We start from the raw sequence: 25,341 nt of genomic DNA on the forward strand, positions 1-25,341 counted from the left end.
AATTACTACCATATCCCAGAATTCATAGCGCGGCCCAGCCAAACTCCAGTTTCCAGCAATGGCGGCCGCTACTAAGTTTTAAAATTACTCATACTAATCTTTCTGGGTCACAAAATAAACTTTTAACATATTTTCAGGCGAGAAAGTAGTTGTGTAAACATCAAATATCTGCTCGGTTTATCAAGATATCCCATATTTGCAAAAGTGCTTCGACGTTTTCAGAGGCGTCTGCTACCCACCAGCTCGACAGCTAGCCGGGAGCTCGAGGGTTACTGATGCGGCCGAGAGCGGCACAACTCCCGGCACATCATTTTCAGATCACCGCGGAGTTTCGCTGCTCGGGTTAAACGTAATATATAAGTCACTTAGACAACCTAAAAATGTTATTGTTGGGCTTTTTTCAGTGTTTTGTTTGTTCGTGAGTAAATCGGTTTGGCTGAGATTAAAGTTATTAGATTAGATAAAATAAAACTTTATTAATCCCCCGGGTGGGTTCCTCCTTGGTTTTCACACAGCTGACTAAACGTCAAACAGAAAACTTATTAAACAGAAGTATGAGACAGTCGAGAATTTACACCAGTGTCTGGTTATATTTTAGATAGCAAGGAGCAGACGGCTGAGTTTATTAAACTCCACCGAGACAGCGGTGACGCTAATCAGAAGGCTAGACCGTCCAATTTCACGCCTTTAAAGTTTAAAGGCGTGTTTGTGTGTGTGTTTATACAATTGCTATTATGTTTGCACTTTATGTGTAATGTTACTGACTGCAGAGATCAGTAAGATGTGTGTATTTTTTATTTATTAGTTTTATTTATTTAATATTATTTTTTAATTGAATGACTGTCTAGTAGTTCACAGATGTCGAAAAACTGAGTGTGGTAAAGCCACTGATTTTTTTATGTATATTTCTGCAATCTGCACATTGTACTGACTTTCATTTTAATGTTTACACCAGGGTTCCTTGCCAGCACTTTATGCTCAGATGTTTGTAAGCTAAAAATAAACTATTGTGTATGTTCAAATATACTGTTGTGATTGAAGAAGTTAAATAAAAATGTCAGTCATCAATTCATGCATCACCTCATGTCATCATAACAGAGGTCTGTCTTCCAGGAAAGAACAGTTTAAAATTAATGTAATATAGTATTGGCCATACTATATGATGTATTGCTTGTCTTTGTTTAATAATACAGAAGACAAAGACCTTAAAAAATAATCGCATCGCAATCGCAATATTGGGGCAAAAAATCGCAATTAGATTATTTTCCATAATCGTTCAGCCCTACTGTTAACTATATTTCTGTACATTTACGTATTATGATTCATATTTCCACATTCAGTGACCTTGTTTATAGGTAATTTCATTGTTTGATTGCGTAAAAATGTTCCTAATTTAATGTCTAAAAGCACTTGGAAAAGGCAGAATCCCATGTCAAATTAGCGCAACAAACTCTATTTTCATTACTGAAAATAACCGTATTTTTATGGGACAATTATTTTCTGTTATTTTACGGTCGCATTTTGGCGCCCCAGCTGCCGGAATATTACCGTTTTTTTAAGATGTTTTTTTCCCCTATTTATAGATGATTTCATTGTTTAATCACATTAACATGTTCCTGATTTAATGTTTAGCGGCACTTGAAAAAGGCGAGATCCCATGTCAAATTAGCGCAACTAATTGTATTTTCATTACTGGAAATAACCGTATTTTTATGGGACAGTTTTTTTCTGTTATTTCACAGTCGTATTTTGGCGCCCCAGCTGCCAGAAGATTACCGTTGTTTTAGGATGTTTTTTTTAACAGTGTAAAACAACATATGAAAATGCGGGACTTTTGCCCTTTCACAGAGCAAGCAGTATGTACTGCGCTCATGACTAGGTTGAGTGGATGGCTCAAAATAAAAAGGCCCCAGCCATAGAAAATAATGTATTTCAGAGCTGAGTGGTGCTGTGGTCAATCGCTGCTGTGATTACTAGTGAGAGGTCGCATAAATGGCAAGTATGGGATGAATCTAGGCCTTTTTTTCCCCAAATGTAAAACATACATTAGTGAAGTAGAGTTGCATTGTGAAACACCTTTACACTTGTTGCGCTTATTGTTTTTGCTTTTTCTGCTGCAGCTGCATAATTATTAGAACAGGCACTGCCATAGAAAGAAAAACTATTAAAAACACACCCGTTAGCAAGCATTCAAACTTGCTCACAAGTATTTCAAATATTCTAGCCTGATGACCGACCTCTGTCTCTGACATATTTCCTGATGACTATCTAATTCACACAATGTTTTTTTTCCTCCTTTCCTTGTTTTGAGTAGTTCCTCTGCCTTATATGTACTATATGAACCCAATCCTTGTGTTTCAAATTTATATCACACCACAAGTATAGGATGAATATAGGCCTTTTTCCCCCAAATGTAAATTTATACTTTTTGCTGTTATTGGTTTGGCTTTTTTCTGCTGCAGCTGCATGATCATTAGGACAGCCACTGCCAGAGCATGAAAAATATACCGGTTGGCAAGCATGCAAACTTGCTTGCAAGTATTTCAAGCATTTTCTCTTCCTTGTTTTGATTAGTTGTTGCATCTAGAAGTGGGGGAATTACTCAAAGTTTTACTTTTGAACATCTGAAAATGGGATTCTGTAAAGATGTTTCTACTAGCTGAACAATTACATCTACATTTAAAATCTAAATTGAATTAAACCTGAAAGTCAGCACTTCACTCTCACATTCAGTCATGTGTAGTTCATCTGAGGTTTTATTGAAATACATTTAGAATTTGCTAATGACAAGATGATTTTTTAGCATTTACTGATAAACAGAAACTTTATTCATCATGCATACAAGTAATGGACAGAGACTATATTTTGCTTCTGTTAGATACACTTAGATCTGGCGAATAAACTTATCAATAAGCTCGAGGTAATTATGCAAAGTTATTAAAAATCAAAAGCTATCATCCATTACTAATCTTTGGGTATCAAAGCAAACATCTGTCATGCTACCTTTATCTGATTCTTATTGCTGTGCAAATTTCTTAAAGTATATCTTAAAAAAAGAAAAAAAAAAAAAAATGAAAATTTATATATATATATATATATACTAAAACTATCCACTTAAAAGTAAATAGTTCTCCTGGATAGTGAACTTCTTTGGCAGACAAGTGCTTCTTCTTAAACCTTGTGATGCTTTTCTTTAAATGAAGGAGGCCACGTGCACAAACTGTGCTAAAATTCTATGATGGCAAGAATGATGACAAGAAACAGAAACTGTGTTAAGATAAGGGTCCCAGCAAAAGGCCCTTTAAGAAAAAGCCATGAAAGAAGCAAAGAGTAGAAAACAAACACCAGTACTATCACTCCTTGATTTTGACACAGGTCTTGCAAAGGCGGATACATTTTTTTAATCCGTGCTAAAAGTCTGCATATATTGTATACCCACTTTATTAATTTGATTAAATTTTTCATTTTCTCTATTGCCCATTTCATTATTTTCTTTATTTTCTCTATTACCCATTCTACTACTTTGCTTACTTTAAGCATTGCCCTTGTTCCTGATATTGCTGTAAGTCCTTTTATGACTGTGGCTAGTATAAACCCTAATGCGGCTGCTATACACCCTGTTAGGGTATTTCCCAACCCTAAACAGAACCGAAATATAGCATCCACAGTGCTCCCAAATCCACTACCCCCAGTTGATTGTCCTCTTTCTTTACTGTGGTGTTTGGTTTTTTTTCCATCCAGTATTTCTTCTTCTTTTGTATGATCTTCATTTTCTTTCTCTTCTTCTTCTTCTTTGTCTTCTCTTTCCACAGCTTCTGTTTCTGTTTCTTTATCTTCTTCAACTGCTTCTATTTCTTCTTCTTCTATTTCTTCTTCTTCTTTAGCTTCTTCTATTTCTTCCTCTATTTCTTCTTCTCCTTCTTTATCTTCTTCTTCTATTTCTTCTTCTTTTTTAGCTTCTTCTTTAGCGTCTTCTTTTTCTACTTCTTCTTCTACATCTGATCCCGGAGTTAAAACTACAACAGTTGGCCCAGAGAAAGCCTTTGCCACTGATTCTGCTGCAGGGCCTGTAAGTTTGATCATGTCATTCTTAGAGACACTGATGTTACTGCAGGTGTCTCCGCACTGCAACTTCCTGCTGGTGTAGCACACTCCTTTGTTTTGTTTAACTGTCTGGTCTATTTTATTGAGCAGCTCTGTAACCTGGGACTGGTTGCTGAGGTTGTCACCCTTTAGGTTGCATTTATTAATGATGTGGTATCGGCTCTTGCACTTCCTCATCAGATCACTCAGATATTTATTCTGATCTATGAATTGTTTGATCTTCATTTCATCTGAGTCTGGGCTATCCTGAGTAAAGACAACTGTAGCATATTTAAAAACTTCCTCTGAGAAATACTGGCTTATTTTCTCAATGACAGCCTGCTGCTGCTGGTCTGTGGATTTCTCCACTTTGAGCACAATGAGAAAAGCATGAGGCCCTGGAGTGCACTTAGTGACACACCTCAGTATTTCAGGCTTCAGCTCCTCCTCTGATCTATTTGTGCAAAGCAAATCAGGAGTGTTGATCAGGGTAATCCTTCTTCCATGAACAGATTTGGACTCAGTTTGACACTCAGTGTTGTTAACCTTGAACACCTCTTCTCCAAACATGGCGTTTGCTAGGCTGCTTTTCTCAGCTTCAGTGTTTCCCAGCAGGACAACCCTGTACAATTGTTCCACTGGAAAGAAGTGAAGACAGAAAATTAATTGAGCATTTGACTACTGGTATGTTGTAATATTGAGCTACAAGATTAAATAACAAAAATATCCATAAATGTGCCTGTTGTTCAGCCATCGGTCATTAGAGAATAATTGTTTGTTAACTAGAGGTTTATGGGGCACCGTTTGTAAATTGAAACATGCTGAAATTAATGGCAACATTTTTCCACATTTAGCTCAAAACCTTATGTGTACCCTGACAAAAGGTAGAAGAAAAATGGACTCTCCTGGACTCCTTCATTTTATTTACAAAAAAACAAAAGCAAAACATAAGACCAGGGGCCCGTTCTTCGTACCTCGCTTACTACATCCAAGATCAAATGACACATCCAAGATCAAATCATCACGCTAACTCTGAGCTCGCTATTCCGGTTCTTCGAACACACCTGTTGTTGATGATTAGTATAGCTGGATGAAGTAATGTGAGATCACTGGGTGGCTTAACAGGGGCTATGCATCGATAGTAGAAACATTGATCGGCAACCCTTAGATTGGTCGGTGAAAATGTCGAAGGAGCGCGCTCGGTATTTTTCGGCAGCAGAGCAAGAACTCTTGATTGAGGGATTTCAGGAGTTTCAAAGTTTAATTAAAACGCAAGGGAACACTGCAAAGGCTGCAAAAGCAAGGAGAGAGGGCTGGCAGAAAGTTGCTGACAAATCAAACTCGTAAGTAATTTAATAATAATAATAATAATAATAATGGATTGGATCTATATAGCGCTTTTCAAGGCACCCAAAGCGCTTTACAATGCCACTATTCAGTCACTCTCACATTCATACACTGGTGGAGGCAGCTACGGTTGTAGCCACAGCTGCCCTGGGGCAGACTGACAGAAGCCAGGCTGCCATATCGCGCCATCGGCCCCTCTGGCCAACACCAGTAGGCGGTAGGGTAGATTTATTATATTACACTATATTATCCAATATTATATTACATTATATTACATTATGTTACATTATATCCTCTTTCACATTAGAGCCACAACAGGACCCACTAGAACATGGGAACAAGTAAAAGTGAAATATAAGAATATTCTACAGAATGGTAATATTTATCACTTATATTGCTTGTCGTCTCTTGGAAAGAGACCCTGAAATAATCTGTTTGTTTGTTCATAACAGCAACCAAGAAAAGGGCAGAGCAAAAAAAGACAGGTGGTGGTCCTGCACCCCCTCATCAACAAGTTGGTTAAGTGAATAATACCCTCACGGGAATATCGATATCTCTCTATGAGCACACTGTCGCGCTGAGCTAAAGGATCCTGTCTATCCCGCAATATACGCGGAATTCTGAAAACTCTCTGTTAGGTTTTGTATTGTTGATTGTCATTTATGCTTAGAAATATCTACTTATATATGCTTAGAGTTTTATAATTAGTTTTAGATTGGTAGAGGTTTGATCCTTGATAGTCTGCAAACCTTGTGTGCATAGAGAGCACTCTGGGAGCATGGGAGAGGTCGTACCTTCTCTTATTGTTTTATGGTAGGATTAACGTAGCTATATCTGTCTTAGTCTAAGTGCCTTTTGGCACACACACATACACACACACACACAGGCAAGGTACTCTTTGTTTGTATGTAGACGTCATATGTTAATGAACCTATGCATATTCATGTAACCTCAATAAAAGAGCAGTGTTACGGGAGAACGGACGAGAGCAACTGGGGTCAAGCGAAGGAACGGCGTCTGTCCGGTTCTCTCCCGTGCACGAGAAACATGAAGAACATTGCCTACTTCGTGTCTTGCTTGCTGTGTAATTATATTGTCTTCAACGTTCCAGCGAATAGGTTCAAGCTACAAACCTATCACTGTCCTTATCAATCTTGCACCTTCCGCAATGGGTGGTTTGCGTATACGGACAGGACATGGCTGCGACAGGCTTCCCAAATCCACCTTCGCTTTTATAGCCGTGGTCTCTCATCTTGATTACACGAAGTAATTTACTATTACTACTCTAAAATATGAATTACATCTGAAATAATCAAATACATGAAATAGAATGATTAATAGTACATTTCCCTTTTTTAGGAAATGACCTGTATGTATCTGTGTGACATCAATAAAAGGATCAAGTACTGCATTATCTTTAGTTACATTGATAATATTTATTTATGGAAAAACAGTGGTAAAATATCGCTGTTGCTTTCGTATACATGAAGCGGACATACCTGCGTGGCCGCGATCTAATCCTGTTTACATAAAGTAAGCCTGCTCCCGAGCAGGTTTACGCTTACGGATCTGTTGCTATGACAGCAAGTCCCGGATGAGCTTCGGGGAACCGAACGATCCAAGATCACGCAAAATCGTCAACAATCAAATCCAGCTAACTTACTTAGCGAGGTACGAAGAACGGGCCCCAGGAGAGCAGTCTGTGGTGACGCTTTCCTCAGAGAACACAACTGAGTTAAACTCATGTCTCGTCAAATAAGTTGTTACCTTTGATGTACTTTTGAGCCCCTGGTGCTTTTCCTTCCATGACAATCATTGCTGGTGGCACTAAAAAGGCAAAACAAGTGAAAATAACACATTATATAATTCTGTTTTGTTAGAGTTGTTTATTCATATTTCTTAAAAAAAAAAAAAAGGAATAAGAGGATCAAGGGCATGCTTTGCAAAGATTAGATTTGATGAAATGCCACAGAAATGCTTGGTTTATTTGTTTCGTTCAGGATACCTGTAATAGGTTTGACATTTTCATCATCTTTCTGTGCTGCGTCTTCTTCTCGTGGTGTAACCACTTTGACGCTCATATTTTTCTGCAAACCTGCTACACGTTGACAGAAAGCTTCTGTCAGAGGTCCAGCTGCAGGGCCTGCTAATTTGATCCATACTTGCTTAGAGATGCTTTCCCTGATTTCAGCGGGGAGCTGGGGGATTCCTGGGTGTTCTAGTAGAGATAAATTACAGTCTTTAATTAATAGTGCACATTTATGTGGCTGGGATAATCTATTTTCAGCCATTTATACTGTTGCTGAATGAATGGAACACATAAATTAAATCACCAGAAGAGGTTAAAAACATCCATAAAATAATGATAGCATAGGAGAAATGTGACGCTGCATTCTGCGCATCCATAATAGGAATCAAAGTAACATATCTGCCTTTATGCAACATGTTGAGTTTGTTTGGCAAAGTCTGATCACAAGCTCCAAAATCAAAGAAAAGAAAGTTTTTCTGACATTAATGTTTCTATGATTTCATGTATATAATGCTAACTTTATAAGAAAATGTTCAAACCACCTCTTTAGATATTCTACTGCTATTTATGCCAGTTGTATACAATCTGTGAGTTTAATCCAGACTGTAAAGACTGTGAGGAATGTGTTCTGGATAAAAACATAGAGTTTAAATGCATGCATGAGATGTGCTATGTATGTGTTCAGTACGTTTATTTTCAGCACTTAATATCTTTAAGTGTCAATGTCATACATAACTCTAATATTTGTTAATTCTCTTCAATTTCCACACAGGACATCAACCCTTCAGCCACCTTCTGGTGAAAATGGTTAGTGAAGACGGTGGCAATGGCTCTGCTCTACTAATGTTTGGTTTTGGCTCCATCTAGAGGTTCCTGAAATATAATGCAATATTGTGTCATGAACCTAAGATTTCCTGATCTTTTTTTTTTTTTTTTTGATGCATTCACTGCACGGCCTTTTAGATTAAATTAATGATTAAATTAAACCGTTAATTAATTAATTTAAAAAACAGAACTAATTTCTTTTGACTGCATTAAATCGTCATTAATGCAGTCTGGCTCACAGATTAAAACGATAAGTCATGTATCATAAAAAATAAAAAGCACCAGCAGGCCACGTGCTTGGTTTGGTCCGACATTTCACATTTGCCTGTACTGATTTCATCGCAATATTCTTAACGCGCCAACCTGTCGTTTCCATTGATTATTTATATAATATTAGACTTGGTCAGAGGGCCCGGTGGCGCCAGTGTTCGGCAGCCTCGCCTCTGTCAGTGCGCCCCAGGGTGGCTGTGGCTACAATATAGCTTGCCATCACCAGTGTGTGAATGTGTGTGTGAATGGGTGGATGACTGGATATGTAAAGCGCTTTGGGGTCCTTAGGGACTAGTAAAGCGCTATACAAATACAGGCCATTTGTCAAAATGCATGTGGTTGTTATAACTGAAGAATATTAGGAATAAAATAACTTACCAGGCATGTTTGCAAAAATCAGCGAAGAGCAGAGCTTCACGACTATTGCTTGTTTCCGTTGATTCTCTGAGCTTACTTTCACTTGCTGTTTGAAACGTGGCCGTTTGGGTCTGGGGGTTTCAGTTTGAGTAGAAACAAAAAGTGAACTTGCCTGTTTTCAGTTGCTGAACTCTGCATTTACAAAATATCTTAACTCAGATGTGAGAGTAAAACTTATTGTAACTTATTCGTTTTCCAGCTCAATTTTGATTCAAGTTTGTCTTTTACAGTGTTGTAAACCATCATTATTCTTAACCTGCTTTCAGAAGGAAATGGGTTTTGATGGGTTTGATGAATGAAAGGTAACACGTGACTCATTGCCACACAATAAAATGCAGACACTAACATCTTACTGTTAATGCTTAGAAGGTTTACCCTTTTATGTAGACTAGAACAGAAAAGATAAGTGTTCCATTGGTCTTGCTATGAGCTGCTATATGATTTGATAGCATGTTCATGAAGTGAAAAATGTAAATGTATAATGTTGCATTCTTTTCTTTTTGTGCTTTTGCCACATGGTGTAAATTCAGTAGAAAGTACAGTATATACACATAACAGGTTGCAGGGAAGACACTTGTTTTATGCATAAACATGCTGGACATTAAAGTAAGGATAGAAGAAGCTCAAGTCCAATATTAAGTCAGATTTTAAGTTTTCTTGTTAATATTTGAGAAAGCCAAAACAAGCAAGTATAATCTATTATGAATAAACACAAACAAATCAATGTTAAAATGGGTAAATTCCTTTTTTCTAAGTTTCTAAGTGTCCGTCTCCATAGCTGGACTGGCCATCGGGCATACCGGGCATTTGCCTGGTGGTCGGCTAGCGATTTTTTGTTTTTATGGGCCGATGGATTCTTTTTTTTTTAGGAAGGGTATGTATAATGAAAGGTGTTGGATTGGCTAATTGGTCATGATCGACTCTGGGCTGGACCAATTACAGCCGAGGAGGCGGATGCACCCTCCCCCTTGTTTAGCAATCACGTGATTTTCGCGCATTGCATGCCGGGAACTAGTGGCAAAACAATCCAAGTACCGCATCAATTGCAAGCATTTGCAGCACCGCAAAACGTTCATTCTCCGGTTCCAATACCTTCTTGTTTTTTCTTTGCCGCACAAAAAAGGAATGTACAAAACAAAAGGAGAAGAATGGAAGGGCTTGTCTCCGGTAATATGGACCTATACAAGGCTGCGTCCTACAACGTGCGCAGCGCGGTCCGAAAGGCAAAGCGGAGCTACGGGGAAAAACTAGAGTCACAGCTACGACAGTGCGACTCTAGGAGCCTGTGGAAAGGACTGCGGACTATAACGGACTATAAACGACCAGCTTCTTCAATGATGAATGCCGATGCTTCACTGGCTGATGAGCTGAACACGTTTTATGCTCGCTTCGACGCCGCAGCAATTAAAACAACAAACGGCTGCGCGCGCTCGGAGTGCACCAGTGAAGAAAATGCATTCGTCATCACAGAGCATGCCGTGAGGAACACCTTCAGGAGGGTGACCACCAGGAAGGCAGCAGGACCAGATGCAATCCCTGGCCGGGTCCTTAGAGCCTGCGCTGATCAACTAGCACCGGTGTTCACGGAGATCTTCAACCTCTCCCTGGCCCAAGCTGTGGTTCCCACGTGCTTCAAACGTTCCATTATTGTCCCTGTTTCAAAGAAACAACAGCCCGCTTGCCACAATGACTACCGTCCAGTAGCACTGACTTCAATTGTGATGAAGTGTTTTGAAAGACTGATGAGAGATCACATCACTTCTTCACTTCCTGCCACCATCGACTCACTTCAGTTTGCTTACCGGACTAATCGTTCCACAGACGATGCCATATCTCACCTGCTCCACACATCCCTGAGTCACCTGAACACTGGCAGAGGGAATTATGTTAGGATGCTGTTCGTGGACTACAGTTCAGCATTCAACACAATAATTCCCTCTAAGCTTTTCACCAAGTTGACGGATCTAGGACTCAGCTCATCACTGTGTCAGTGGATCCTCAACTTCCTCACAGACAGACCCCAATCAGTGAGGGTAGGAAAACAAGTCTCCCCCTCCATCTCACTCAGCACTGGAGTGCCTCAGGGCTGTGTTTTAAGCCCCCTGCTGTACTCACTGTACACTTATGACTGTGTAGCCACATCCGACACCACCTCCATTGTCAAGTTTGCTGACGACACTGCTGTTGTGGGCCTGATCTCCGACAACATCGAGACGGCCTACCTGGAGGAGATTAGGAACCTGGAGACCTGGTGCCAGGAGAATAACCTCCTCCTAAACATCAGCAAAACTAAGGAGCTGATCGTGGACTTCACTACAAAGCAGGCGAGGAATTACAAACCCCTCATCATCAGTGGCAAGCCAGTGGAGAGAGTGGACAGTTTCCGATACCTGGGTGTCCACATCACTCAGGACCTGTCATGGTCCTGTCACATCAACACCCTGGTTAAGAAAGCCCGTCAGCGTCTCTTCTTCCTCAGAAGACTTAGAGACTTCCATCTGCCACTGAAGGTGCTCAAGAACTTCTACTCCTGCACCATCGAGAGCGTCCTGACGTCAAACATCTGCACCTGGTTTGGGAACAGCACCAAGCAGGACAGACGAGATCTGCAAAGGGTGGTGCGTTCGGCAGAACGCATCATTCAATCAGAGCTCCCTGACCTGCTGTCCATCTACACCAAGCGGTGCAAGTCCAAAGCTAGGAAGATTATGATGGACCTCTCCCATCCCAACAATGGACTCTTCTCACTGTTGAGGTCTGGGAAGCGCTTCCGCTCCCTTAAGGCCAAAACAGAGAGAATGAAGAGGAGCTTCTTCCCCCAGGCTATTCGGGGCCTGAACCAGGTGTAGGACTGGACTCTCCCAAACACGTCACTATAAGACTGGACTCTCACACACGTCACCACACGCACCACCACACATTTCCTATAATCCTATAATTCCTATAATTTATAATCCTTATCTTTATAATCTCTTCTGCTATTTGCACATTCTTTACTGTAAATTCCTAAGTTAATTTGTAAATTTTTGTAGTAAATTGTAAATATTGTAAAACTTTTCTTCTGTCATTTAATGGTCGGGAGGAGTGAAAGGGTCAGACCCTTACGAGCACACAGAGTGGACAAAAGACGTTAGCGTGCTGCCCAACTTTATATATTTATAATTATACGGTTCTTGGAGTGAGTGCATACACTCATGAAGTTTAGTAACTTCAGGTCACTGCAACAAGCCCAGGTACAGTTTACCGACGGATGGGTGCAGGACCTTGAAATGCACCGTGTAGAACGAAAGACCATCGTACGAACAAAGGTAAGTTTACCAGTCTCACAAATCGTCTTCATAAATACAGATTCGTTAACCGTTTATTAATAGGACCTTTGAGCTCAACGGTAATTAATTAGTAGTGGAAATAATTTCTGGCAGCATTACAGAAATGTAGCAGTGACAATAATATTGTATGTTGTAATCGCACTGGACAATTAGTGATACAAAACAACTGTTTTACCCTGTGAATAAAAGTATATGTTTTTGTCAATGTACCATGGTAATAACAGAAGCGAAACGCAATATTGTGTCAGGACAATTCACTATTTATGCACAATAAACAAAGGAGCATAGCGCGACAATTTCTGTTCAGCGCCAGACTTGCTTGTAACCTATAGCACCAGTTATGTTAAGAAAAATGACGCATTAACTACTACAAAACTCTGACCTTTGTGGGAATGCTTGGAGCAGACTAACCTGTGAGCTGGAGTGTTCTGGGACGTTATATTTGGTATATCCAGACCATCCGTCGGCTCTTACTTCGGAAACATGGCTTTAAAAATTTCTCTTCAACGACGTAATCCGATTAAAAAAAAAAAACGATCTCTTTACCCGTCGGCTTCCCGTCGGCTTCCCGTGGCTGTCATGCGACCGGCTATTGCAGTTAATAATACAACAGCTTCTTGCCATTTTTTGTGTTTCTTTTTATCGCTGTTTAACTGGTTTCAATTGAAAGCCTGCGTGCGCTAGTACCTCTTGCCACAAGTTCCCAGAATCCTTTGCGGTTTTACCCCTGAATGACGTCACATTTTCAATCTTTATCCTGGTGGGCCGGTCTCTAGTCAAAATGCCCGGGCTGATTTTTTGTCCCAGTCCAGCCATGTCCGTCTCCCTAAAGGTTTAATCACATTTACACCAGTTTGGACTTTATTCAGCATCTGCTTCATTTCTACCTTTTTCTATGATGTTTTTGCTGCATAACATCCTGTAAAGTCACCTTTAAGCGTGCCTGTTTCTGATTTTCCTTTTATTAAAATAATTTACATTTTAATAGTTCTCTCCCAGTATGCCAATGTTGGCACTTTATGGTAGTGCCTGCCAAAATTTCCCCAAAGGCCCTAAAAACTAAACTGTCTGATCTCTGCTTTTGTGTAATTCAGCCATTTTTGTTGTATTTCTTTCCTTCTTTCTGTATCACATTGCCATACCTGCTTCTTTGTTTGCTTGCAATGTACTTTCCGTTTATTCAGGTTGCTCCTCCACCTGGACCTGGTTTTCATCCTTTAAAGTTTCTTTCAAGATTGTGTTTTAAGGATATGAAGGTAGCTGCCACACTTATTCACCAAAACACTGATTAACGTCTTCTGGAAATGCTGCAATAGCTTTAACACTGCAATATGGCAGAGACCAACAGTGTAAACAATACACAATACAAATTTCACTACTTGAAGAAATCATACACAGTAGTGTGGCACACATGCCAGACTTTGCATAAAATACTGAATAGTGCCTTCCGCCCTGCAGGGTCTCCTCTTAAGTGATTCATTTATCAGTGTTGGGTATTTAAAAAGACGTATAGATTTCCAATGAAATGAAAGTTCTTGTATTCATTGTAGCAATTATTCAAAGGGTGAAAACACATGACTGTTTGAATTAAAAGTACTTTTTATGACTAAGTATAACTAATTATCGATACTGTCATCTTTGACAGCTCATCTCACTTATTGCTAATATATATTGTAATATATCTGTATCACTAAAGCACTTCTGGATGGATGCAAACTGCATTTCGTTGCCCTGTACCTGTGCATGTGCAATGACAATAAAGTTGAATTCTATTCTATTCTATTCTATTTAGAAGTGAGTAAAAAGTCTGAGATATATTTGTTTTATGATAAAAGCTTTATTTTTTTTAACTAATACAAATATCATAATACTTTGTTGCCATTATTATGAAATTGATTCTGATATGACTTTAAAGCACTATTAACAAAAGATTACAAGATGATGATATTTCAGTTAGAGCGTGTTGAAATGCAAGTGCCCAATTTTGCCACCCCCCTGTGCTCCAGTGTGCTGACTTTATTGGCTTTAATAGTATATAATGTACTTTTTTCCCACACAATTATGTGAAATCTCACACTTTGATAGCTGACGTAAGAGTTGTGTTGCACACATCATTTCACATTAGAGGTTAAATACTGTATGGCAATTATTTGATCACATTCAAATAAATAAATACTCACAGGCAAAACAGGCTTTTCAAATTTGGGACTGCTTTGTAGGACTTCAATATTTTTTTTTTAAATTCAGGGTTTAAAAAAAGGGGGGGGGGAGCTCAGCATTAGCTCTACTGCTCTGCAAAGCTATTGTTTACTCTCTTCTTCTCTCTTCTTCTCAGCCACTGACAAACACTAACCTGGCACTGTACACTAGGTCAGCAACGTAAAGCAGGAAATTGATGGCAGTGATTACAGAAGCAGCGATTGTTTCTGAGTTATCGTTTCTCCTGTAACTCTTGTTAAACTGGAACACAGGCCAGAGGATGGTGGCAGTCAAATACATGATAACTGCCAGGAGCCCGTATGCCGAAAGGAACTTGGAGAATGGAATGGGGAGACAGCCGGTCCACTCTCCCACACACAGCACCACCACAGCCATGGAGAGGATGAAGCAGATGCAGTACACTGCCATGCACCACTTCAGTGCTGGATGATGGTCGTATGTCACTGGGCTGCTGATGAGGATGAAGATAATACAGGCCAAAAAGGTCTGGCACACTTTCAGTAAGCCCGGAGCTGTAGCCATGTAACCTGCCACCTCTCCTGGCCTTGCTTTAGACAGGCTCACCTCCCCCATGTAGGCAACCGCTGCCAGGCAGGAGAAGACTGTGGAAACTATGCGATGGTCACGGGTTTCACTGGCCTGTTGGTGTCTAAGGAAGAAGACTGGGAAGATGATGGATGCTGAAAGGCAGAGGAGTGCAGCATAGCAGGCGACAGTGATGGGGAAGTTGGACCAGGACACTGGCACCCGGGCCTGGAGGCCGAACAACTCTACCAGCAGGACCAGCAGAGTGCAAGCGAAGCTGAACGCCCAGCAGAAGATGCACCAGTCAGCCATGCCTTGGTGTGGCAGATGAGCTCCATGTGCAGCGACACTAAATGCAACACAGGTGAATAACAGGGCAGCTACTCGCATCCAGAGCAACTGGGAAGTAGGGACCACAATCAATGGCATGATGGGATGTTACAGTCTGTCAGGAGGTGAAAGTGACTTTAATAGTCCTGCAAGTTTCAAGACGAGTCTTGTACTGAATGTCGGATCCTGCTTCTCCTCTACTTAGTGGGCATTTGTCTCATAATCTGCAGGAAGAAGACAAAGATAATCAGAATAAAATGAAGCAAATATGTGTTAATATGCAGTTAAGGAATAACTGTACAGTACGTCTGTGGAAAACAAAATTATTTTAGACATTTTAAAAATGTTGAAATTGTTTTAAAATGATTTATTCCTTTAATTATGCACAGTCCATAAAAAGAGTAGCTGAGTTTTCCAAAGTCTAACATTTAATTTTAATCTTATTTCTTGTTCAAATCACATGCCATGCTTATGCTATACTAGTACTATACTAGCAAAATTTTACCATTGGACTGTTCATAAATAAGCTAACAGCCAAATGTACAGGGGGAATACAATACCTAGTGACCTGCAACATCAAACTTAACAATTATTAAAACGTTTCTCACCCCTGACTAACATGCCTGGGCTCTAACTTAAATTGCACAAAGCTAAAGGAATTTGTGAGGTCTGGTGTTCAGGCTGTGGCCTGTGTATGCAGGAAGCTGCGATCTGACTGCTTAATCTTCAAGGAATTGGAAAGTCCCTCAGTGTAAACCAAAGTGGGCGTAGTGCCTTTCAAACTCTCTGGAGTTTGATCCTGGTCTGTTATCCAAAGCATGGCCATTTTAGTTTGCTGGTTGGGTTGTATGTATACTGTATATTTTCAACAAATATGCTTCATTGCCTGTGTGTGCAACCTTCTATGAGCAGCTAGTTGTTCCATGAATGCGTGAGAAGAATTCTAGCCACTTGGGTGTCACCAGGGGCTGATTGTGACCCAATGTATATAAAGAGCTAACCTGGGATGTGTTCCAATAGTAAATTTTTCCTAGGAATCTTACTAACTGACAGAAGTGACCTGGAAGTATCTATTTAGTGGCAATAATGAGATCTGTTCCAGTCCTCCAAATATTTAGGAAAGGAAGTTCAGTGCTTCCTTTGTTGTCCCCTTTAGCTTAGGATACAACGGCATTATTCTTTATGAAGGGGAAGAAGAAAAAAGCTGTCCCATAATTCATTGTGACAGACAATTTAAACATTCATAAAAACAACAGACATAATAAACAAAGAGTAGTTCATCTAAGAGATGTGTTTAATTTTAAAGAACATAGGACAGATTTACTGAGTGGGGCAAAACATGCCACATTATTACACAATTACAGGTTGATCTACTAACAGTGTTCTGTAATTTATATGAGATGAGGGCTGTTCACTTCAGTAGAAAAACTCAGCCAAGAACCATGTGAATTAGTGGTTCAAAAATACCAGGGAGGGAGCATGAGACAGCGATTGATGAGTGACTTTTAACAAAAATAATCAAGTGTAAGCTCAGGTTTCACATATGTTTCTCTCAGGAAACAGCAAGGCAGTTCAGATAAATAAGAGGGGGATAAAGGAAAATCTGCATGCTTTTGACATGAGAAGTAACTGTACTGATAGAAATAACTGGGCACTATGTAAAAGGTTCTAAAGATTAGTACACAGGTGGAGTCCAGAATTTATCAAGAGGAAAGCTGCATTATTACAAATGGAAATCTGTGTGGAACTGCTAACAAACAATACCAAATATTATTGAGCATCAGACCACAAGCTGTCCCGGTTACTATGTTACTGCACCACATCTGTAAATCACCTTAAAATCACATTCTAATAATGGCAAATGCAACATTTGTGCATTAATCTAACGCCTGCATTTTCACTGACTCTTATTTTATTCATTTCAGATTTAGCAGGTGAGTCCCTCACTGTGCACGCACTGCTGAGAAAACCCCCAGCTCAGTTCATTTCTGCTTGAAATTCCCATTATTATTGAGGAGCATTAAGAGGGGCTTGCCTCTAAACACTCACTGTGAGGACTGAGTAAACAGTTTTAAGATTAAGAGTTTCCGCGCTGCTCATAACTTCTCATGTGCATTATCTGGCATCTTGAAGCTAATCTATAGAGCATCATGATGCCAGTGTCTCCAAATTCTGCATTCTGCCTTTTAGCCAAATCCCCATATACTTATGAGATAGGTAAAAGTAGGTGTTTTGGCAGATTGAGTGAGTAAGGAAATACCCTTTTACCGACATCATTTTTAATTCAAAAGAGTGAAACATCTGTTGTATTTCTAGGGTGTGGCGAATTTCACTAGACGATAAACTCTAGCTCACCCCCGCCCCCATAGGTCACGTTCAATAAACTCACACAAAACAGGAAGCAGCTCTGAAGAGCTAACAGCGAGTATCCAGGAAGCAACAGTAGCAGCATCGAAGCAGTTTTTCAGACTAAATGGCAATCATGCCAGAATATTAGGACTATTTCGGGTATATTTTTTAACAGGGATCAACATCCAGAAAAGTGTTTTTTAAGTTCCTGTTGGATTCTCTCAGTTTAAACACACTCCATGCATGGTGATCTAAACTGAGAGAGATGACTGTTAATATTTCAACAGCAGCATGGTACCGAGACATCAGAAAAAGGTGCGGTTGTGCGGTGTAGGTTATGTGGCCTCTTCTGCTGACAGGAAACCAGGTTTGGGTTTACGCTTTTGGTTTGGTAGCGCGCATACCATGCATACCTCGGTTCTTAACACAAACCAATCGAGGGGGTCGTGCCACATAAAGCTTAAAAGTTAAAGGGAACCACCCACACTGTTGTAAAATGGGGGCAAAGAAAGTTTCTCACAAATAACAGGTTATGTTAAATCAAATAGGCCACTGCAGGATTTCTTACCTCTCTTAAAATAACAAAGCTATGAAAGAAATCTATGCTCGTTTTCATGCAGATACCCTACCAGAGGAGGCGTGTTTATTTCTAAGAGTATGTTCTGTATAACAGAGGCGTTTATCAACCGTTTAACTGAGTAATTAAGAAGTTTTCCATGTCAGATAGCGGACATAACGCGCCTCGGTGCTATGCCTTTGTAATCAGCTCTACTCCAAGAATAGACCGCGATAAACACGAGCTGCTACGTTTTACTTAAAATCTTTCAGAGCAACATATCATTCTGAGGCGGGATCTTACCGATTTCTGAGCCACCAGGAGTTTTATTTCACAATAATGTTAAAGCTTTAAGTTCCTCGGCGCATCCCCTCTGTTATCCAGCGATATCTGTCTGCGGGCTGTGGGTCCCACGCCCCACACTGCCATATTTGGTAAAGTCTAAAACCTCCTCCACGTCCAGCAAAATCGTCACAGTTCCTCTTCTCGGAGATGGCTTACTCACATAATAAAGGAACAAATAAAAAGGTCATTTCTGGCATGTCCTCACAGATGCTTACGCAGTTGTGTCGAGTAGTAGCGCTGCTGCATGGGCGTGGACGCTTGTTACTGCCAGTAAACAAATAAATGAATAAATACATTAACAGGCAGCGATAGGTCAAAAGTGTAAGTTATGTCATAATTTGGGGTTATTGTGTCAAAATTCTGACACAATAACCCCACATTATGACTATCTTGAAATTTCAAGTTACTTCTGAGTAGAAATGTCAAGACTCCTGAGTGGAATTTTACAGAGAGGAAGCAGTAAGTGAGGCTGGAAAGAATCACATCAAGCATCCAGAAAATCCTCCCAGGGTTGTGCCCTCCTCTCTCCTCTCTTCCCTCTAAGCAAACCGCTGCACCCGTCTGGTACAATCGTGAAGTTCACAGATGACATGTCATAGACTCATCGAGGATGGTGATGAGCGTGCATAAAGATGTGGGGCAAAACTTGATTTTACGTCAGCAGCACAGAAAGCGTCTGAAGGTGAGCTTAAAAAATGATTGCAGGCTACATTATGGAAGAGATGCTACCGCTGCTTACTGTCTTTAAAAAAAATGATTAATTTCTATTGTTTGCCCACTCAAGGTTTATAGGGATTTTAAGAAGTATTTAGTTAAATTAAGTTACTTTTCTGACACAGCAATTAGATAAGTATTTTAAATACAATATTGACTAAGTAATTAGTAATTAATTACTTTTTTAAAGTAACTTACCCAACACTGGTGCTGACCCATGTGTGGGCCACATCTGGCAAACCAGATCTGGGCCAGCAAAGGGCTGTCATTCTTTGCGGCATGTGAGCCATGTGTAAGCACATTGTGTGGGCCAGGTCCGGGCCATACCATTTTGCTATGTGGTAGTAGCACCCACAACCAAATCAACCACAACATCTTGTTAGTGTAGCACATTCCATCATTTTCCTTGGCAATTACTCTAAATTTTTTATGTATTATGTATTTATTGTGTATTTAGGGCAATGTCTTACAGCGGTTCGACACTCTGGCCTATGTGATGACTCGTATGATTAATAATGTGTCAATAACACTAGGACCATCTCTAAAGAGACACCTACTCTAAGGCTTAAATACCTACAACTCTGTCAGTTGTTTTGGAACTCAAGAAGCTTCTTGAGCCTTCTTTTTAAGCACTCAACACAACCTTGCAAGTCAGTAAGGGGAAAAATGCATCCAAAAATATCAGTGACAATTCATTCATTTATTTTTGCATAACACAAAGAAATATGTGTGACAGAACATAGTTGATTTTCTTATTGAAAAATATAATTATTTAAAAGTAGAACGTAGCTTAATTACTCTAGAAAAACAGGTTTTGTGATTTGGTAGAAATACTAGAGTACAGAGTTGATTTTAAATGAATTATTACTTTATTAAACATAATTGTTTAAATACAGAAATAATTTCTTGAGTTTACAAAAAAGACAAAACAGAAAAAAATGATTCTGATTACAGAGCAGCATGAAAATAACGGATATTTTGGGTAGTTTTATAAAATCTCATTTTTGAAACAAGGAATTATAAAACCTGTCATCTTGTATCACAGATTCTGTGTTTCTGATTCATGTGCCATATTGGACATAGCCCTTGTCTATGGTGTGATTACATGATAACAAGAATAATAACAAGCAACAGGAACAAAAATGATAAGAGGAGGGTCCAAGCAAATGGTGCTTTGAGAAAAAACCATGACAGAAGCAACGAGTAGAAAACAAGCACCAGTAATACCACTCCAAGATGTTGTTTTATCAACTGTATCACATCTCTTATTTTTTGTATTAGCCATGCTACGCCTACTGCTCCTCCAGTGACTACAGCTGCTGCTGCTGCTGCTGCTGCCACATATCCTGCTGCTGTGCCTCCAGCCCCTGCTGTACCAGCACTTGCACCTGCTCCTGTTGCTTCTACTGCTCCTGCTGCACCTCCAGCCCCTGCTGTACCAGCACTTGCACCTGCTCCTGTTGCTTCTACTGCTCCTGCTGCACCTCCAGCCCCTGCTGTACCAGTACTTGCACCTGTTCCTGTTCCAGCAGCTACACCACCTCCTATAGCTGTTGATACTGCTCCAGCAGCTGCACCACTTGCAGCTGTTAATAATACTCCAGCAGTCACAACACCTCTTGCACCTGCAGATGCCCCACCCCCTAGTTTGTTTTCCCCTGCACTCTCTTGTACTTTTTTGTGTGGCTTGTCTTCCCTTTTTCCTTCGGTCTTTTCTTGAGTGTCCTCTTGCAGTTTTTCTCCTGCTTCTTCTATTTCTTCTTGTGTTTTATTTGGTCCTTCATCTTGTTCTAGTTCATTTGATTTTCCAGTTGTTTTTCTTTCTTGTGCTTCTTTTGTTTCTTTTGCTACTTCCCCTTCATTTTTTCTTTCTTCTTTTTCTTTTGCTATTTCTCCATTTTCTTCTTTTGTCATTTCTGTCTGTTCATCATTCATTTTTTCTAATGTGACATGCTCTTCATTTTTTCTTGCTCCTCCTCCTCCTTCTTCTTCCTCTTCCTCTTCCTTTTCTTCTCCTTCTTTTGTCATTTCTGTATGTTCATCATTCATTGTAGAATCCTCTTCATTTTTTCCCCCTCCTGCTGCCGCTTCCTCGTCTTTTGTCACTTCTGTTTGTTCATCATTCGTTTTTTCTGATGTGGCATGCTTTTCATTTTTTCTTCCTCCTCCTTCTTCTTTTGACATTTCTTTCTGTCCATTGTTAGTTCTTTTTGATGTAGCTTTTCCTTCTACATTTTCTCCTTCTTTTTCATCCGTTGCAGTGCCATCTTTCTTTATTGCATTTGTTGATCCTGGAGTTAAAACTACAACAGTTGACCCAGAGAAAGCCTTTGCCATGGATTCTGCTGCAGCACCTGCAAGTTTGATCATTTCATTCTTAGAGACACTGCTGTTAGCCTTATTATGGGTGTCTGCTTGTGGCAACATCTTGCTGGTGTAGCACACTCCCTTGTTTTCTATAACTACCTGGCCTACTGTGTTTAGCAGGTCTACCACTTTAAACTGGCTACTGTCACCCTGTCCGTTGTATTTATTAATGATGTGGAATCGGCCCTTGCACTTCTTCACCAGATCACTCAGATATTTATTCTGATCTATGAACTGTTTGATCTTCATTTCATCTGAGTCTGGTCCATCCTGAGTAAAGACAACTGCGGCATATTTGAAAACCTCCTCTGAAAAATACTGGTTTATTTTCTCAATGACAGCCTGCTGCTGCTGCTCTGTGGATGTCTCCGCTTTGAGCACAATGAGAAAAGCATGAGGCCCTGGAGTGCACTCAGTGACACACCTCAGTATTTCAGGCTTCAGCTCCTCCTCTGACAACCCGTTCTCACTCCCAAAGCGTAACATTTTACGCTAGGTGACAAATCGTCACCATATTACGTTTTCGGCTACCCACCACGTTCCTAAATGACGACCTCGGAAAAATAGGAAATATGAGAACCGTCTGGACTGAACCTACACATGTTCGCTCTTTTTCTTCAAATCGCTTAGAAACACGCTATTTAACATCATTAAAGTCCTGGTTAAGGTCAGGAATAAGGTTATGGTCAGGGCTAGGGATAAGGTTAGGTTTAGGGCTGAAATACAGGGCTGGAACGTCTACTACCGCGGGAGCGTCATTGCACTGGATTCCAGCAATAACCCGCCGCGTACCATAAGAACGCCGAAGGTCTCCTTTCGCGTTCCTCAGGAACGCCGCGGGACGTGACAAAACGTCGACATGTTACGCCTCGGGAGTGAGAACGCTCTGCCTCTGATCTACCTGGGCCAGAGAAATCAGGAGTGTTGATCAGGGTAATTCTTCTTCCATGGAGAGATTTGGACTCAGTTTGACATTCAGTGTTGTTAACCTGGAACACGTCTTCTCCAAACATGGCGTTTGCTAGGCTGCTTTTCTCAGCTTCAGTGTTTCCCAGCAGGACAACCCTGTACAATTTTTCCACTGGAAACAAGTGAAGACAGAAAATTAATAGAGCATTTGAGTACTCATATGTTGTAATATTAAGCTCAAAGATTAAACATCAAAAATATACATAAATATGTCTGTTGTTAAGCCATCACTCATAAGAGAATGATTGTTTGTTAACTAGAGGTTTGTGCTAAAAAAAAATAAAAAAGGAAAAAAGATGTGACTGTGTACACTGACAAAGGAAAGAGGAAGAAAATAGGAAGCAATCAAGGATGAAATGAAATAGACATTTTAGCACGCTCTCCCAGACTCCTCCATTTTATTTCCAAAAAAGAAAAAAACATCGGGCCAGGAGAGCAGTCAGTGATGATGATTTCCTCAGAGACACAACTGAGTCAAACTCATGTCTCCTCAAGCATGTTGTTACCTTTGATGTACTTTTGAGCCCCAGCTGCTTTTCCTTCCATGACAATCATTGTTGGTGGCACTAAAAAGGCAAAACGAGGGAAAATAACACATTAGATAATTCTGTTTTTGTAGAGTTGTTTATTATATTTCTGTTAAAAAAGTACTTATCAGCTCAGGTCATTTGCTACATTGCATAGAGAGAAGTAAGGTCATGCTTTGGAAAAATGATATTAAATGAAATGACACAGAAATACTGCATTTATTTGTTTAGTTATTCAAGATACCTGTCATGTTATCTTTCTGTGCTTCTCGTAGTGTTAACACTTTAGCGCTCACGTTTTCCTGCAAACCTGCTACATTTTGACAGAAAGCTTCTGTGAGAGATCCAGCTGCAGGGCCTGTTAATTTGATCCATACGTGCTTAGAGATGCTTTCCCTGATTTTAGCAGAGGGATGGAGCATTCCAGAGTGTTCTAGAAGAGATAAATTGCAGTGTTTAATTAATGGTGTACATTTATGTAGCTGGAAAATCCATTATCACTCATTTATGCTTTTGCTGAAACAATTGCACATATTTGTAAAATTTTTAAATCACCAGAAGAGGTTAAAAACATCCACAAAATAATGACGGCATAGGAGAAACGTGACATTGCATTCTGTGCAGCCGCAATAAGAATCAAAGTAACATATCTGCCTTCATGCAGCATGTCGAGTTGGTTTGGCAAAGCATGATCACAAGCTCCAGAATCAAGGATACTTTTTAAAAAGTTCATGTTCATATGATGTCATCTTTTTAACACTAACTTTACAAGAACATTTTTAAACTACCTCTTTAGACATTCTAGAGCTGCATTTATTTGAGTTATACAACCTATAACTTTAATCCAAACTGTAACTCACTGTGAGGAATGTGTTTTGGCTGAAAATGTACATTTTAAATGCATGCATGAGATGGGCTATGTATGTGTTCTGTACATTTATTTTCAGCTCCAAATATGTGTAAGTGTCATTGTCATGCATTACTAAACTCTCTTCAATTTTCAAAAAGATCAAAAGGTCTTCCAGTGTTCTGACAAACCTTCCTACTTTGGCAAAACATCCTACTGTAAGTAGTTTATGCACATTTCTGCTGTCACAGAGTAATTCCAGCACAGCTTTAAGTAGGTGTGACGGTTTGCCACATAACTTTGCCCATCAGAATATGCTTTTAGCTCATATTCATAAAGCCAGGACGGTTTGCCACTTCATTTTACCTGTTAAAGTGTGCTTGTAGGTAACATTCACAAAGGTAGGATTATTTGCCACTTAATTTTACCCGTCAGAGTATGCTTCAAGCTCATATTCACAAAGGTAGGATGGTTCGCCATTGAATTTTAGCTATTGAAGTATGCTTTAGCTCAGAAGGTAGGACGATTTGCCACTTAATTTAGCTGTTAAAGTATGCTTGTAGGTCACATTCACAAAGGCAGGCACTTAATTTTACCAGTCAGAGTATTCTTCTAGCTAATATTCACAAGGGTATGACGGCTCGCTACTTAATTTCGTGTTGTGCGCATGTGCAGAAACAACAGGTAGGATGGATTCCCAGAACACCCGGACCTTCAGGTGAAAATGGGAAGACCGTAAGCAACAGCTCTGCTCTACCAATGTTTGGTTTTGGCTCCATCTAGAGGTTCCTGAAATATAATGCAATGTTATGTCATCAAGCTTCGTTCTTGTTGGTTTCACTTTTGATTTCTTGGTCTCTTTGATCCTGCATTCACTGCGCGGCCTTTTAGGTGAACTGACAAAAAACGAGCTAATTTGATTTGTTTGTTTGTTTTTTATTCAATTATAAAAAGCTAGAAAATGCCATTCAAATCAAAGGTATTTAATGCAATTTGGCTGACAGACTAACATAATGAGTCATGTATCATAAAAAATCAAAAGTGCCAGCAGGCTACGTGCTTGGTTTGGTCCGACATTTCTGTGATTGTGATTTCATCACAATAGTCTCAAAGCACCAACCAAGTGTCGTTTCCTTCGATTATTAGGCTTCTCAAAATGCACATGGTCGTTATGACTGCAGAATATTACAATTAAAATAACTTACCAGGCATGCTTGCAGAATATCAGCGAAGAGCAGAACTTGACGTCCGTTGTTTGTCTCCTCTGGGTTTACTTTCACTTGCTGTTTGAA

At 39.9% G+C, this 25,341-nt stretch overlaps 3 protein-coding genes across 3 annotated transcripts; all 3 read right to left on the minus strand.

Annotated features, from left to right (window-relative positions):
- Positions 1-3,620: 3,620 nt before the first annotated feature.
- On the minus strand, positions 3,621-8,939 carry LOC146714433 (GTPase IMAP family member 6-like). Its single transcript, XM_085439983.1, has 5 exons — positions 8,933-8,939; positions 7,436-7,648; positions 7,198-7,257; positions 3,811-4,721; positions 3,621-3,638 (listed from the first exon to the last, which is right to left on the minus strand). Exons 1-5 carry the CDS (start codon positions 8,937-8,939, stop codon positions 3,621-3,623), a joined length of 1,209 nt encoding a protein of 402 aa, XP_085296109.1.
- A 5,686-nt stretch (positions 8,940-14,625) lies between these two features.
- LOC146714434 (myeloid-associated differentiation marker homolog) lies at positions 14,626-19,180 on the minus strand. Its single transcript, XM_085450905.1, has 2 exons — positions 18,584-19,180; positions 14,626-15,599 (listed from the first exon to the last, which is right to left on the minus strand). Exon 2 carries the CDS (start codon positions 15,472-15,474, stop codon positions 14,632-14,634), a length of 843 nt encoding a protein of 280 aa, XP_085307031.1. The 5' UTR covers positions 15,475-15,599; positions 18,584-19,180; the 3' UTR covers positions 14,626-14,631.
- A 1,066-nt stretch (positions 19,181-20,246) lies between these two features.
- On the minus strand, positions 20,247-25,341 carry LOC146714435 (uncharacterized). The gene is made up of 5 exons (XM_085450906.1): positions 25,255-25,341; positions 23,447-23,635; positions 23,182-23,241; positions 22,597-22,787; positions 20,247-22,156 (listed from the first exon to the last, which is right to left on the minus strand). Exons 1-5 carry the CDS (start codon positions 25,259-25,261, stop codon positions 20,441-20,443), a joined length of 2,163 nt encoding a protein of 720 aa, XP_085307032.1. The 5' UTR covers positions 25,262-25,341; the 3' UTR covers positions 20,247-20,440.

Source organism: Copadichromis virginalis, linkage group LG3 (assembly GCF_057382275.1).
Source record: "Copadichromis virginalis isolate Kocher_CV1m ecotype Utaka linkage group LG3, C_Virginalis_male_GT1.1, whole genome shotgun sequence".
Classification (NCBI taxonomy): Eukaryota; Metazoa; Chordata; class Actinopteri; order Cichliformes; family Cichlidae; genus Copadichromis; species Copadichromis virginalis.

Bases quoted from the DNA above. Each gene is read 5' to 3' on its own strand.
- LOC146714433 (XM_085439983.1), bottom strand. The intron at 7,258-7,435 runs GTATCCTGAACG...TTGCCTTTTTAG, and splicing joins AAATGTCAAACCTATTACAG to TGCCACCAGCAATGATTGTC. The intron at 4,722-7,197 runs GTAACAACTTAT...ACTTCTTTCCAG, and splicing joins GGCTCAAAAGTACATCAAAG to TGGAACAATTGTACAGGGTT.
- LOC146714434 (XM_085450905.1), bottom strand. From the start codon at position 15,474: ATGCCATTGATTGTGGTCCCTACTTCCCAGTTGCTCTGGATGCGAGTA.
- LOC146714435 (XM_085450906.1), bottom strand. The intron at 23,242-23,446 runs GTATCTTGAATA...TTGCCTTTTTAG, and splicing joins ACAGAAAGATAACATGACAG to TGCCACCAACAATGATTGTC. The intron at 22,157-22,596 runs GCAGAGCGTTCT...GGGTTGTCAGAG, and splicing joins CTGGCCCAGGTAGATCAGAG to GAGGAGCTGAAGCCTGAAAT.